Source organism: Equus caballus, chromosome 18 (assembly GCF_041296265.1).
Source record: "Equus caballus isolate H_3958 breed thoroughbred chromosome 18, TB-T2T, whole genome shotgun sequence".
In the NCBI taxonomy this organism is placed as follows: Eukaryota; Metazoa; Chordata; class Mammalia; order Perissodactyla; family Equidae; genus Equus; species Equus caballus.
The window spans coordinates 76,158,671-76,175,397 of record NC_091701.1 but is presented as its reverse complement, the minus strand read 5'-3'; the positions used below and the strand labels follow the sequence as shown (position 1 = coordinate 76,175,397).

The 16,727-nt window shown below is 45.9% G+C and overlaps 1 protein-coding gene across 6 annotated transcripts in view; it reads right to left on the bottom strand.

The window, feature by feature from the left end:
* The window catches only part of AOX1 (aldehyde oxidase 1), a 73,143-nt gene that overhangs the window by 24,843 nt on the left and 31,573 nt on the right, over positions 1 to 16,727 (bottom strand). For 3 of the 6 annotated variants that reach the window (XM_070240625.1, XM_070240622.1, XM_070240624.1), the window contains 6 exons: positions 14,335 to 14,520; positions 13,865 to 13,991; positions 11,451 to 11,573; positions 8,861 to 8,957; positions 2,396 to 2,520; positions 969 to 1,102 (listed from right to left, as the gene is read on the bottom strand). In XM_070240625.1, coding sequence (XP_070096726.1) covers positions 969 to 1,102; positions 2,396 to 2,520; positions 8,861 to 8,957; positions 11,451 to 11,573; positions 13,865 to 13,991; positions 14,335 to 14,520 — 792 coding nt within the window. 6 annotated transcript variants of the gene reach the window in all.

The following is a 16,727-nucleotide window of genomic DNA, read 5'->3' as shown; positions in this document are numbered from 1 at the left end:
TTATATGTGGGACCATGTGACAGCATGGCTTGATAACCCCGGGCCGCTGAAGCAGAAAGCGTGAACTTAACTGCTATGCCACCGGGCCAGCCCCTCACCAAGTAGGTTTTATCTGGGGTTTATATAACACCTAGCGAGAGCTTGAATGGTGTCCACACACCTAACAGAACTACTCCCTGAGCCCAGGCTGTGCTGGTCTCAGGCCCACACAGTGGCCTCCCCTCCCTTTGGGTCGAGGCACAACGCCTGGCATTCACTACTTATGGGAAGGAGGCTCTTGGGTGCCAGAGGCTCCAGGGTATCGTTTGGGGGTATTTCCCACTGTGACAACAGCCTCTGCTGTAGGTGAACAGTCCCAAGGCCACACTACAGACTGGTTACAAACGGAGAAACTCGACTGGTGTCCGACTGCCAAGTGCTCCCTGACGGGACACGTCTGGAATCAGCATCTTCGTGTCTCATGGAGAGAGGAACTGACCTACATTACTCAGCAAAGAAATTAAGCCTTCTAGCTGTGCCTGCTCCAAAGACAGCTTCCTGTGGGAATATTTCGAGATGCTCACAGGAAAACGGTACTAGCAATAAGGTAAGCATAACAAAAGCAAAACCGCTACTTAAACACGAACATATGAATCTTTTGAGACCTCTCTCTCACAGGGGCGAAGGACAAGTGACCCCGACCCTTTCAGGACCTGTTTCTGTCTACTCTCCAGGTATTACAGCATTTTTGCTGTGGTTTTTATTCTTTCTCAGTTACTGATTTTGCTTCTCATTTTGGTTCTCATAGTGTGTAGTTTGACAGTATAAGATAAAGACATTGCAATAAGTGGCACTTGTTGGTGTATTTGTATATTATATGTGATTTTAAACAATCTTGACCCAGTCTCTTCCTCCTTAACCCTGATATTGTGAATATTCAGCATGACCTTGTTTTATTTTTTTCTATTTAGCAGATTTTCTCCACTTACTTGTTTGCAGCAAATGCGGTGATGGCCGCCATGATGCCAGTTTTGGTCACTTTTCCCCCGAACGCCCCACCAACACGCTTTACATGACACATGATCTTGTTAGCTGGGACCTTCAAGGTTGCAGCCACTATGTCCTGTGAGTGATAACAGTTCTTGTTACTCTGACTCATCTGCAGCAAGGAGGGGGACAGCCCTGACCCGTTGGTTCCGTAATGTCTATGATACACAAACTGTGTGCTTATACTAAGAACGGGATGATTTCCAATGACCTGGGCATATATCCATGCCTGGTCTCAGTGGTACTTGGCTATAATGATATTGCCAAAACTATCATTAATATTAAGTAGTCCTTTCAATATCAATGAGATATTTTTGTGTTAATAAATTTCTTAAAATTTTCCCACGAACCACACCCAGAGTGTCGTTTCCACACTGATCCCTGGCGGACGCTGCCTGGCGCAGTGAGAGGTTGGGGTCTTCCCCTGCGTCTTCCTGTCTCCCCTGGAGTTTCTCCTCTCCTCCCATTTGGGTTCCTGCTGAAGTCGACCAGCAGGTCTTCCTTGGAAGCAGGCCTTGCTCTTCTCTGCCACCATATTGTTTAGTGGTCATGTTTATAGATGGGGACCCCACAGGGATGAAGTGATGAGCCCCATGTCACACCGGGAGTGAGGAGCAGAACAGGACTGGGGTGGGGCTTACCTGGCCCTTCTCACTGTCCCACCTTCTACATTGCCTCAGTCTCCACACTCCCACACTTCCACCTGCTCTGGTCATGACACTGGCTGCTTACGACCTACTGAATCACGACCCCTCTGCTTTGTTCCCCTTACTTTCACCCTGATGCTTAAACTAGCCCCCCTAAATGCATCTTCCATTCCAGCATGGGCATCTTTGTGCCTTTCCTCTTTCTTACATGCACGCTGCCTGATACAGAGGACACAGGCAATAAGTGTGTGCAGAAGGGACAAGTGACTAAATGAACGCATGAGTGGCATTTGATCTTGGCGTGGAATTGCCTGCAAATGGCCTGTCTTCTCACCGTCGAGACAAAACTCACTCTCCCTATGAATCCAAACTGAAGACTCGGTCTTCATGGGACTTCTTGGATAATTCTAGAACCTAGCAAATCCTTATTCTCTTAATTCCTCCGCCTGTGTAAATTCTAACCTAGCTGATGACATGATTGGTTGCATTCTGTCCAGAATGTTTCCCGACTGCTTCCTGTGAGTTAGGCCCCATTGCTGATTACATATCTGGTTGTAAATTTACAGATCCACAAACAGAAGGCCCCTACTTCCATGGACTGAGTATTAGTGCTCCAAATTCTTTCAGTTTCTGAAATGACACTTTTGCCTCTAGTTGCTCTTGGTATATTATGCTGGCAGAAACCATTTAGCCACATCCCCTCCACAGAGGCCCCATGTTACCTGTATGTATTTGGGAAACTGTGAGGACACGTAGACATCCATTTCTTGATCCTCTCCTTTGGGAACAGCAAGCATGCTTTGAGTTTCCATATAAAAATGTTCTTGACCTCCCATATGTATTTCACCTATTATAGGAAAGTACGCCAGAGTCAAAGAGGCTGTCTGATAGCACAGGTAGCATTCCCCCAGCTGTTATCCCATTATGGAGAAATTCCAATGATGGTGCTTCGCTGGGACAGTAGGCTGCATAGTGGAGGGCCACAAAGTATATTCAGCTTTCACTATATATGCAGATTTGAAGTAGCGTTCTCTAGCAGACTCTATCATGTCTGCCAATACAGGAGGTCACAGAATCCTAGGGAAAGGCGTGTGACTGTCCAGAGTCAAAATATTACAGCAAGGAGACTTCCAGTTCCAAGACAAGATGGAGTAGATGCACTTCTTCCTGTTTCTTCTGCTAAGCACAGCTAACAACCTTGGACGTAACGTATAAAAGAAACATAAAATGACTCTGAAAGGCAAAGAAAAGAAGGCAGACCTGCTAGGGACTTGGGGACCCAAGCAAAGACCCGAAGTGACTTCAGTGGGCTTTGCTGTTGTTGCTTTTCTTTGCTTCATATATCCTAGACTTAGTGCAGAGACATCAGCAATCCGAAAACACCAACAGGCAAAGACCAAAAAAGCCCCAAGAAAAGCCTACTTTCTCTAGCCAAACGACCAGGAAAGAGAAACCTAGCAGGACAGAAAACTTTTATATAATAACCACTCTATTCCAGCCAAACACTATAGAAAAAACTGTGGCCCCATCCTTATCTGCAAAATTTGAGGGGGGACCTAGACTCCTGCTCTTATCAGGCTGTAATGAGATGACCCAAACCCTCTGCTGGGTGGTGTCAGTGGGACCATGAGGGGAACGTGGACTTCCACCCTCCACCTAGCAATAACAAGGCATCACCCCTCTTTACCCACCAACACCCGGTCAGAAGAGGTCTGGTAAAAGAGGAGATTTAAATAAGATTCAGAGTCATGTAACATAATACCCAAAATGACCAAAAGACAATTGAAAATCACTCATCACACTAAGAACTTAACTTGAATGAAAAAGGATCATCAACAGATGCCAACACAGAGATGACACAGCTGTTGGAATTATTGGACAAGGATAATTCAAAGTAGCCATCATAAAAATGCTTCAACGAGCATTTACATAAACGCTTGAAACAAATGAAAAAATAGAACATCTCAGCAAAGAAACAGAAGATATAAAAAGAACCGAATGGAAATTTTAGACCTAAGAAATACAACCACCAAAATTTAAGAGGCTCAATGGATGATCTCAACAACAGAACAGAGGAAATAATCAGTAAACAAGAATATAACAACAGAAATTGCCTAATCTGAACATCAGAAAGAAAAAGACTGAAAAGAAAATGAGCAGAGCCTCAGAGACCTGTACAACTATAATAAAAGACTGAAATTTGGGTCACTGAAATCGAGTATTTGAAGAAACAATGGCTGAAAATTTCCCAAACTTAGCAAAAGACACAAACCTACAGATTCAAGAAGCTGAGTGAATATTTGGGAATATGATAAATCCAAAGAAATCCATGCCAGGACATATCCCAGTCAAACTTCAGAAAAGTGAAAAAAAAGAAACTATCTTGACAGCAGAGGGAGAAAAACACTACCCCACCTACAGGGGAAAATACTCTGAATGCAGCCGACTTCTCATCAGAAACTTGGGGGCTGGAGGAACTGGCACAACATCTTTCAAGCGTGGAGAGACCTGTCAGTTCAGAATTCTACATCCAGTGAAAATATTCTTGAAGGATGAAAAGGAAGTCAATCATTCTTAGATGGAGGAAAACAAAGAGAATTTGTCTTAAACAGGTCTACCCTACAATAATAACTAAGTTATTATGGGAAGTTTTTGAAACAGAGAGGACATGATCTTTTTGTGTGTGTGTGAGGAAGGTTGTTGCTGAGCTAACATCTGTGCCAATCTTCCTCTATTTCATGTGGGATGCCGCCACAGTGTGGCTTGACAAGCAGTGCTAGGTCTGTGCCTGGGATTCAAATCTGCGAACCCGGGCCTGCTAAAGCAAAGTGCACAAACTTAACCACTGTGACACAGGGCTAGTCCCGAGTAATGGTCTTTTGTAAAAAAAGGAATCTTGTAACAGGGAGATTTCTGTTCCTGTTCAGAAAGGAGAGAGAACAATGGAAAGAATAAAAATACAGGTAAACACAGTAGACTTTCCTTCTCTTTTTGAGTTTTACGAATTGCATTTAAAGCAAAATTGTAACATTGCTTCATGTGGTAGTCAATGAATGCAGAGGGAATTTTTAAGACAATGATATTATAAACAAGGGAGAGTAAAGGAATGAAAAGGGAGGTAAGGGTTCTATAATTTACTCAAGTGATAAAATGTTGCTACACGATATACTGTAATATAGATAAATAAAATTTAACACCTAGAACTACCACTAGAAAAACCAGACAAAGAAATACACTCAAGAACACTACAGATAAAAAGGAATGCTGAAAACCAAGTAACTGCTCAAATCACAGGGAAAAAAACAAAAAATAGAGGGAAAAAACAGAACACAATTATGACCAGGCATCAAGTTACGTGGAACGCAGACTTTAAAAAATTAAAAATTATACCCCAAAATACTGATTTGCAAATTGCTTGAGGGAGATTCCCAAGGAAATCTTTCGTATTGCTGTCTGCACTTCCTATCTTAACTAAAATCTGAGTAAAGAAAGAGTATAGATGGGTGCAGCAGTTAAGTTAGCATGTTCTGCTTCGGTGGCCTGGGGTTCGCCGGCCCGGATCCCAGGTGTGGAACCTATGCACTGCTTGGCAAGCCATGCAGTGGCAGGCGTCCCACATATAAAGTAGAGGAAGACGGGCACGATGTTAGCTCAGAGCCCGTCTTCCTCAGCAAAAAGAGGAAGATTGATGGCAGATGTTCGCTCAGGGCTAATCTTCCTCAAAAAAAAAAAAAAAGCATAGAAAAATGAGCCAATTCTGTTTCATTTATAAAATATAACAATTAAAATGTCAAGAATTCAGATCTTGGGCATGCCCTGTGGCCGAGTGGTTAAGTGCGCATGCTCTGCTTCAGAGGCCCAGGGTTTTACCGGTTTGGATCCTGAGCACGGACTTGGCACTGCTCATCAAGCCATGCTGAGGTGGTATCTCACATGTCACAACTAGGACCCACAACTGAAAATACATAACTATGTACCAGGGGGCCTTTGGGGAGAAAAAGGAAAAAACAATCTTCAAAAAAAAAAGAATTCAGATCTCGTTCTCAATTTAAGCTTTTATCAAAGACTGTACGTTAAAAGACCCACTGTCGGTAGGCTCAAATTCATGGTTTGCAGTATTAGCATTTCCACTTATCCACCCAGAATTAATTGTTAAACATCTACTTCATTTAAAAAATACAAAACTAAAAAATATTAGACGGAACTGTTTCTGTTTAAACCTTGAAGGTCAGCAAGGTGTCAGAACCCTGCTCCACTGTGCCGCCCATCCCACAGCCCTCGACCCACGGCGCCCTTTCTCACTCTAGGTGTTGCTCTCAACTCTCTTGGCTGGAAATCAATTTGCTCAACTAATCCTTGAGATAAAATGCTATCCCACTAACGGTTTAGGAGTGATGACTCCAGGAATATTTACATTTTAATAAGAGGCCCTTGAAGACGAAAAAGCCATTTAGATACGAAGCAGTCGCTCTGTACCACGCCCAGCAGGCCAGGCTGGGGAGATCCTCTCCGTCTCAGCTCCTAGATCTCTTGCAAATGCTGCTCCAGAGATCGGCATCCACACTCTCCAGGGTAAAGCCCACCCCGCGAACGGAATTTTAAAGAGATAAATGAGAAGTAGCACAATGTAGAGCAGAGAATGCTGACTTCAGAGCCGGACATGTAGGCAGATCTGATTTTAAATGGTGACCTTTAAGGCCCTCTGGTGCCAGGAGCCCAGGGTCCGGGAGGGCTGACACACGTCTCCACGGGGGTCAAAGCAAACAAGAATATCACTGTCTTCAAGGACACAGTCTAAGACTTGACGCAATGCCCCACATATTTTATCTTTTAAATATTCTCTTGTTCTTGAAACACCCGTTTTCCTAGGGGCAGAGAGAGTGCTGTTATTATCACTCTCAATGAGTTACCTCTCAGTGAAATAAGTATTCAAAAATTCTGACCCCAAATGACAATTACAGAATAAGGAAAAAAAAACCCTCAAACTAGTAAGTCAAGAGGATGAAAACGTACAGGCAGTATAAATGTCCCTTTTAAAGTCTCCTGTATCACTTTGATACATATCAATAGGGTGTGGGGCTATAAGAAGTGAAAATTCAAGTAAAAGACAGATTGAACAAAGTACCCAACTGAACTAAATAAGATGTTAAGGAAAACACAACAATTGAATTCTCACACAAAACATTATGGCAGGAACATACTATGGCACAGGTGCAGGGAACCCCAAACATCGCTATTTCCAAGATGCTCACACCATGGACTCTGTGCTAAAAATGCCCCCTCCTCTCTTCTCCCACAAGACAAGCTCACCCCTGGAGAGTGCCACATTTTACTGATCCCAAGCAAGAAGCACCAGGAGCATCGTGAAAAGCTGTCAGAAACAGACTCCTGGGCCACCCGGATCCTCCAACTCCAGAATGGCAAGAAAGGGCACAGGATTCTGCAGGCAGGTCTCATAAACATCTCACAGTGAGGAAAACTGGGAAACCCTAGGTTTGATGAATGGATGCCTGCCAGTGTGTTAGCTCAAGAACAACAACAAAACACTAAACCTAATAATAATCATCACTCACCATTATGGATCTCTTGCTGTGTGTCAAGCTCTGCGCCAAACACCCACACATATTCTCTCTTATGATCTTCATAAGGGATCTCTGGGATCAGTATCACTTTATCCATACAATTTTAAGACAAGGAGACTCAGCCCTGAGAAGTGCCCTGCAAGTCCCACAGCTAATAAGACAGGGCGCCGAGGAACACCAGCAGGTGATGGCGCACGGTGTCTTTTCTACAGCTTACAGATGCCATCATCCAGTGAGCTGTGACCAGCTTCAGGTTTAACACAGCCGTGGAGCTAAGAAACATGGTGGCTTTGAGCTCATGTGGGCGGGCTGACTCTGGCTCTATGTTTGGGGCTGGTACGTCTTCGGACTCTTCCTGAGCTTGGGATCAAAGGTGGAAAGAAAAACTAGGGAGATGGTAGTTTCTAACTACCACCTAGAGGCCAATGTCCCTGAAATTCACTTCAAGACAGACAACATCAAATGCTTTACTTCCTGCCCTCAGATATGGGACAGACGCCCACGCCCACCCAGCAATGCCTCTGGGGAAATCAGATCTTGGATGGCAGGTCTTCCACAGCATGGGTGACAGCAGAGCACAGCGGGAACTTGATCGGTTAAGACCTACAGTAAATCCTTTTTTTTTCCTGCTATAAAGGACATTATTGAGACAAACGGCAAAATTTGAATTAGGTCTGTAGATTAAATAATAGCATTGCGTCAGTGCTGATGTTTTGATTTGATAACTGTATGTTTATGTAAGACAATACCCTTGTTCTTAGGAAATAAACACTGTAGTATTTAGAGGTAAAGAGGCAGCGTGTCTGTAACTTACTCTCAAATGGCTCAGAAAAAAAATGGATATTTATATAGAAAGAGAGAAAGAGAATGATAAAGCAAGTGCAAAATGTTAATAATTGGGGATTCTGGGTGAAGGGTAATTAGGAATTTCTTTAAGGTTTCTGCAACTTTTCTGTAAATTTAAAATTATTCCTAAATAAAAAGTTACAAAATTTTTATTGGAAAGTTCAGATCAACTATTTTCTCAGAGGAAAATTTAATTTTAATTACACATATACACAACGGAAGGAAGTCCGGAAGCAAGGGCAGGCAGGAGAAAGGGAAGGGGAGAGAAAAGGAGGGAGAAAGCAGAGAGGGAAGGGAGGGAGGAGGGAGAAGTCAGGGGAGAAAGGAGGAAAGAGAAGGAAACGTGGGGTTTGGAGGTCCTGACACAAAGCTACCGACTCCACCACCAGCTCTGTCCCTCAGCAACTGCTGTATGACCGTGGTCGCGCTCCTTAACCCCTCTGAGCCTCATTTCCCCACCTGCAGGGTGACTGTGAACAGGAAGAGACAACATCCACAGAACAACTGAGGCCATGGCGGGGCAGGTGGTCAGTGCAGGGGGCTGCCATGGGCAAAGCCTGGGCCTCCCACCTCGCCTCTCTGCTGAGCTCTTCACGCACACACACACACACACACTCATGGCAGAGGGAAGCCCATCTGTGAACGAGGTGCCTGTTTCTGAGCTGATTTCTCGAGAGCAAAGGCAGCTCTAGACTAGACACGCTTAGAAGGCCTCCAGGGTCGCTTCCCCCGCTCACCCTTTCTTTCGGATCGTTTTACCTTCAAGAATTTGATCAACCACTTTAAATGCTTCATCAACATTTCCATATTCCAGTTTCCTTTCCCCCTGGAAGAAGGAGTGGTGCCGTATAGCTTCCTAGGAAGAGAACAGAAGAGTGAGGCCACCTGCGCAGGAGACGCGGCCCTATGGCAGGAGCCGCTGCCTGAGTCTGGGCAGCGTTTCTCCCCTCGCTCTGGGACACGCAGCAGGGGCTTTATAGCCTGAGCTCGGGGACCAGTGAAGCTGTGTCCATTTTCTCCATTCACAGCTGTTTGACTGTGGGTCTCCTGCTTCACCTCTCTGAGCCTCATCCGTACAATGCAGGTATAGCTGGGCACGGAGCTCTCACAGGGTCGTGGTGAGGATGAAATGAGGCATGTCCGGAGCTTGCATGGCACATAACGTGCTCCATCAGTGCTAGCTGAAGACACTCAAGTGGTAAGGGTCATGGCAGCCTTGCCTGCCAGCCCCATGCTGCTCCTTTGCGAGAAGGAGCACAGGGCAGTAGGGAGACCTCCTGCCTTGGAAGGAAGATTCCATTACAAGCCCACTGTGGGTACCACAGATCCACTTCTGACTGGCTCCGATCAGCTTCCCTTGGGCGCCCAGTGACAGGGGACAGTGGTAGGTGCACATAATCAGGGTCACAGCTACAGTAATCCAGGTTGGTTTTCTCACCCATCCCCAGGAATTTACCTCACTGTAAGCCCTGTGTCCACTGGCAAATGTGACGTACCAGATCCTGTCAGCATTGTCTACCACGGATTACTGTCCACCCACAAAACTCCAACCTGCTGGCAGTTAAGGATTCTGCAAACTCTGGTTCCCTCTGGGTAGCAATAGGTGTCTAGACTTACTGACGTACTTCAGGGATGTTCTATTGTGATCCTGCCATTTCCTCTGTTCAAAAAGTGGGCTGGTTTATTTTTACCACTGTGGGGCCCAGGTTCTTTGACAGAGTATTTGTTGATTGCTTCTGTTACTGACTAGCTGTGTGACCTCGGGTAACCCTGTCTCTTAGCTTCCTCATCAGATGGGGATAACAGTTTTTACTCAAAGGACTGAAGTGAGCATTCAGTGAGTAATGCATGAAACTGCTTAGAACTCTGTACCCACATAGTGGGCTCTGTCAGGTGTTAGCCATGGGCACGCTGTTGGGCATCAGGATCCACGAGAGATTCTGGTCAGGAGCATATTTTTCTCACCAGGGCCATCAGCTTTCTTGAGCCAGGAGTTTTGACAGAGTTTCCCCATGCAAACTCTTAAAAGCTCTACAAAGCATAAGCCAGGCTAACCCTCAGTGAGAGTGACACAGATACACTGTTTTCATCCTATTTTGATTGATAACACACTTCCTACTAGGATCAATTCATAAGATTGTCTTGTTAACCTAAGATTTAGATATTCCAGGTTGAAAAGAGGAGTTTTATAAATCCTATTTTTAAAAGTTTAATCTTTTTCCACTTCACTTGCTGCTTGCTCTCTGAGCAACTTTGAGCCAGTGTCCTGAGCATTTCTTGGTCGGGAAAGTGGTAAAAGAACTGTAGTGCGGAGACCGGGGCGTATGCGCCTGCTATGACTGTGATGAAACCCGGCCTGCTCCAGTTGATTGCCCTTGGAGAGCTCAACCTCCGATAAAGCAGGAGGAAGCTCTTCTCCACACTGCCACAGTCTGGCATTCTCCGGCACACACCCACAGATCTGCTGGTTGGAGCTGGGGAGGGCAGGAGGAGAGTGCTGTGGAGTTGCTCACTGGAATTTTACTTGGCTGGAAGGTCGGGAGAGGAAAGGGAAGATATTTGGCCACTGGAATTGGCCAGAGGATTACAAACAAAAATTCTGATGAAGTATAAATTTTGAACTCTTTTCTAAAAAACAGGAAATGCCATCCTCCAATTTGTTTAAGTTGCCAAAATACCTGTGGGCATCATAGAATCTGTTTCTCATGCTCATTTAAGATATGCACTGAAGGATCTAAAAACAGTGTCATCAATGTCTGCTCCATAGAGCATCTTGTTAGTTCTCACTGTGTGCCTGAGAGCCCAGGTGAAGTGAATGCAGAGTTAACGGCGTGTCCACCGTCCTGGACATTGTTGGTCACCCATCCAGCATCCTCTCCCCTCCCCCTTCCAAATGGCGCTCAGATTTCTGTTAGGTCTCCACCACTCCCCCTTATGGCCATGCACTGCAGAGAAATCTGACCCCTGGCAGTAACCACAGCCTCCCATTCCTCTGGCCAGTCATTAGTTCAGATATGGACACATGCCCAGAGTGTCCTGATGAGGCTGCATCTTAGGATGCGTGGAGCGCTGGGACAACAGTGTTCTCCCTTGCTTCTTGCACAGGAACTGGAAGCTCCTGGCTGCCATCCTGTGACCACAGGGGATAAAGTCTGTCCTGTGGGCAGCAGAGAGGAGAGAGAGAAAATCCGGTTTCTTGCTAACACTGATTGAGTGCAGGGCCAATAAAAGCCCCAAACTTTGGAAGCCACTTTGGGTCAGATTTTCTTTCCTATTACTGAAGCCAAAAGCATTTTAACTGAGCCACCACTGAAATCTGCTCTTCTAGCCCCACCCTTGACCTCGTTACCTCGATAGTTAGGATCACGGGCTCCAAATCCTGGTAGACAATCTTCACTCGCTTCGCAGCTCGCTTTGCCTGAACCTCGGAATCCGCGACCACGGCGCAGACGAGCTGACCCACACAGAACACCTACGACACGGAAAGACCTTTGTCTCAAGGGGGGCAGGCACCAGGTCCTCTCCTTCCATCCGTCTTCCTCCTCCGGCCGAGCTCAGAGCTAGATGCACAGGAAATGACCCTTCACATGTGCCTACACCCGAGGTGGCGAGGTTAACAAAGGCCTCGGTAGAAAGTGCATCTGTCCAAGCTGCCTGCTGACCCCTGGCGCTGGGGGGCTCTTGTCTTTGTCCCACGTCACTGGCAGCGAGGGCTGAAGGGGGCAGGAGAGATGCTGCCTCAAGCACGGCTCAGGCTCCAGGCCAAGCAGATAGGACTGCTGAGGGCCAGCTGGCCCAGGAGAGCCAGCCCCACGGCCTGACCTGTGGTCGCCACACCACGAGCAGGCCCATCCTGAGCGGCAGCTTCTGCCTTCATGAACAGCGAGGACCAAGAGGTCCCAGCCCACCTCCTGCACAGAGGAGGGACAGAGTGACAGCCCAACACTGCAGTGAGCAGACCTCTGCCCCAGACTGCGGTGGAGCACGGGCTCCTTGTGAAGAGACACGAGGCCGCAGCAGCCAAGCTGTGACCACACACAGCGCGTCCCCTGCATCACTTCACCTGCGGGTGACGGAGGCGCCTGAGGAGTTCACACGGGGACCAGGGCAGAAAGTGGATGGAAAAACAAAACAAAGACTCCAGAAAGGTGAAACAGTCAGGCCTGGAAGGAGTCCCCACAACGGTGCAGTCTCTCCCCCGCCTTGTCCCGTGATCACAAGCCACACTTCCCCGCTCATGTTTTGAGTCTACTTTACACTATTAGGTCTTTTCTACAATGATTACAGAGCAGTTTCATCCTCTGAAAAAACGGTAATAGAAAAAGTTGACTCCAGCGCACACACACACAAGTGTTTGCTGGGTGTGGGTGCACGGGGGCAGTGGGAGATAAATGAACAAGAACGGCAAAATGTCGATAACTGTTCAAGCTGGGAGACGGGTCTATGGGGATTCACAGTGCTTTTCTCCTCTATCGTTGTGTACGCTTAAAACTTCTACAATGACAAGATTTTTATAAAGCATAACATGCTGCAGACAAATGTTAAAAAGGCATTAAACTAACCAAGGCGATCACTCACACGGCTCTGTTCCCTGCTCTGCATGGACGCCGGGTGTCCCCTGGGAACTGGCGCACAGACAGGCCGCCAGATGCTCACAATCACCATCCCACAGCTCAGCGCAGGGACTATTGTGCAACCTGGAAGGGCTGGGGCTTGTTCACTTAACACTAATTCTCACTGTCTTCTGCCAAGGCCACACGGCCCTGCCTCGGGGGAGTTTCATCTTGACTTCAGACTCTCAGTCAACAAACTCATTTTTATCAACTAAGTCCGCCAGCAAGAGCCAGAGGTAGGGAGTGTTTCAAGTGCTGCGCTCTTTGGGGACATACTGAACTCTGAAGGCTGAGCTATGCAGAAAACCTGCTGAACTGTCCTTGCTGTATCTTCTGCTAACTTAAGATGCAGTAGCCAAAGTTTCAGTCATTTGAAACTTTCAAACGGCAACAATGCTATCATTGTTCCTCTGCCCGTTCACCGTGCTGCCCTGCTATGTGGGAGGCAGTGTGTGGAATACACCGATGAAGCAGACATGGGCCCTCACTCGAGGACGTTTACTGGGTAGGGGAATATGTAAGACGTAGGAACAAATGTGTAAGCTTCAGACAACGGAGAAAGTGCACTCAAGGTCCACTTTGCCTTCCCCCTTAGACTCTAAGCTCTGTGAGGGCAAGGACCACATGGGTCTCGTTCGGCTGCAATGACCAGCCATAGCAGGTACTCATTTTCAAAATGCCTGTTGAATACACGGCAGCATGAAGGAATGAGTCAGTGAGTTCAGAAAAGGAGGGAGAATTCCCGGATTAAAGGGTGAGGAACGGTTTCATGGTGGAGAGAACACTTGAACTTGGACTTGGGACTTTGGACTCACTGAGACGGAGCAATGGTGAGATTTTCAGGGGAGGGATTAGCAAAGAAAAGTTATCATTATTCTCTCCTCACTTTCCCATGCTTGTTAGCAGCACACTATCTTACTGCTAGAAAATATAAAACATCAAAGTATATTTTATATAACTAGTTAACTTCTCAGGTAGAAAATGAATATCTTTGAATTCATCCAACATTAGAATATAGTGTTTTGTAGTAAGCATTCAAAGAATACTGGAATCCTTTAAGATGTGCAAAATGCAATGCTTTCTTTAAGAAAACATGAAGTGCCTTTAGCAGAGGAAGTTGTTTTTAAAACAGAAAGCAACAATGCAGTACCTCCTGTGTCTCCAGAAGTTTCTCAGGTTCACCAAGAAGGCCGAAGGAGTTTACACCACGAAGATCTTCCTCGGTCACGATGTCCACCACGCCTGGCAGGCTGAGAGCTTCGGACAGATCAATGGACCTAGATGAGAACACAGAGCACGGCTCCTCAGAGCAGCCCCACATCCGAGGACCACGGAGAACGGGCTTAATTGGAGAATAAGGTATGAGAGAGGTAAGATACGTCCAAGAACCCTTCACAACAGTTTTCTGCCATGCAATTGGGAAAAAATTCCCGAGATAATAAAGTTATTATACAGAGGGACAAATTGTGGCAAATCCTCCATTTCAATCCCATTTCACCTCTAATCTGCATTGGATCGCACCAACAAATAGCGTATCCTCTTCATATCATTATTTTTCACTAATATGACTTAGGCAAAATGTAACCATGACTGTCTACAGGGTAAGAACTTATCACTTACACAATCTCAGCATGAGCTCTTGAACTTGTTACAAAAGCCAAGAAAAGTTCCCCGTCCAGCACTGGCATGTCGTCACAGTAGATGGCTTCGCCCGTGGTATGCTTAATACCAGACAGATGCATGATGGGACGGCCAATTGGGTCTTGAGGAAGCTGCTTTGGGTCTACATCCTGTTTAATCAATAACCAAAAAATCATTTATATAATCATTTTATGCACCTCTCCCACAAGAAGGTGGCTATATAATGTACACGCAAACCAGAACACTCTAGAACATGAAAACAGTCATTATAATAGTAACACCAGGACGATAAGCCTGTTCCAGTAATTCAGTAGGGGAACTGGAATCTACAGCCATGATGTTGTTCTTGCTTTTTTCCCACATTTTTTGAATACAGACCACAACATCTCTAATGCAAATTCTATTAGTGTAAGTAAATGAATATAAATCTTTCTTCCTGATAAGGTAAGATTACGTCATCTTGTTCATGCTCATGTATTTCTTTAAATTTTATTATCAAAATTATTTTACTGTTTATCTAAACATGGCACATATATTGTGCCGCAGAGCATGATGATATCATGACTATGTTTACAGAAAATATTGAAGGCAAGCCTTCAACCAGAAGAGCCATTTTTTTCTATTTTGAGTGAAAAAGTCTAGGAAATAATTGGTAACACTCATACCTTAGACAATCCTGATAAAGAACGAAGCCAAAGGGAGATTCCTTCTGAGTAACGATTCACTAACATTACTCTTTCTTAGAGACCATGGGGTAAAATGTCTTGCTACTGGTTCTGTAAATACCTTATATGTTTCGTTAACGAAAGTAGAAACTAAGAAACATAATGTCTCCCCAAGTATTTCAAATGAGAGAGTTGTTGGCTTTCCTAGTCGGTTGTTTTAGGGAGAAGAAGTACTGGAGGGAAGAAGGAAGACGGCGTTAAGAGACACGGTACGGGCCAAACTCAGAGACCAGGGTGAAGGCTGTGGCTGCCAACGGGCTGATGATGGGAGTGCGTGAGGTGGGAATTCCAGGAAAATTGCCAGCCGGGCAGCCACGGGCTGCCTCTCAAAGCAGAGGGCAGCTCTGGGTCTGGAGCTCTGTCTGAGGAGCTGCCTGCTAAGCAGTGCTGAGTGCCCCATCCATGACTCACTGGGTCAGCATGGGGTGTGGAAGATTTGGGGGTGAGGGGCACACAGTAGGTCGGCCAAGGTGGTGAGGCCTGGCAAAAGCTTGGGAGGGCTCCCCTTCCCCCCTTCGGCTGCTCCTCACTGCAGTTCACGGGTCAGCCCGAGCCCTGGAGGAGGCAGGGACTGTTTCTCTGAGATGAGCCTCACCAGGCTACACCACACAGCAGGAGGGAGGACGGCACAAGCCACTAACAGAACACATACTGGTTAGAACCTTTACGGGGCAGGGGGGAAGAGGCCATAGAAACGGACCTATTTCCAACTCAGCATCATTTAAGGCATCTGAGGAAACACATGGTAAAGACTTTTGTATTCGATCGCCAGAATGTGCAATTTGAGAAAGACCATTCAGCACATATTGACGATAAATGCAACACTTGATTCCACCTAAAGTGGCATCTCACTTCAGTCACAGCTGCCGACTTCCCAGAGGCGAAGCCCCCTGGTCCAGGGGACGTGCTGCGAGCCTCCTGCTCTGCGGCAGCGAAGGGAAAGACCCAGCTGTCGGGGTCCCACCCACCAATGAGCCTGTTTTCTTCTCACGCTGATGTTTTGCTTTCTTTTCCTTTCTGAACAGTGGATTTAACTGAGCAAATACCATGAATGGAAGAGAGCCATCACGGTTGGGAGGGGGAAGCTTATGTAAAGATAACGGTGAAAACATACTTCTCCAACGCCCTCTGCTGCTCACGGGACCGAGCAGAGTGGTCTTCGCTCGCTGCCCACCCACTGAGGGACTCACATTACAAACCTTCGGCCTGAGATGGACCAGAGGGTCTCCAGGCAGCCAGCAGGCCTGGACCATCAGCAGGGAAAGGAGACTGGCACGGGTAATTTGAAAACGTGCTCAGCATTTTTATGGGTTATTTGGAAAATGAAAAAAAAACCTGTTGTTTTCATAATACAAATGACAAAAGTAAAATATCAGGGAAATTTTGACTGACAATTATATGCAGAAAGTAGTCATTTCTGAAATTAACTTGGCATAAGACACATGTAGGATGCTCTAAACTTATTCCTATTTCACATAACATTTACTGTTTTCTAGTATATGCTTACCCATAAGCCTTTACTGTTCTGATGCCCATCTTTGTTTCATTTAAATGTGAACTTCAATTTTGCAATTACTATAATACAATGCACAAAAAAGGAGCATTGGCTAAGTTTTTTTGGTTGTTTTGTTCATCCTGACTTTATAA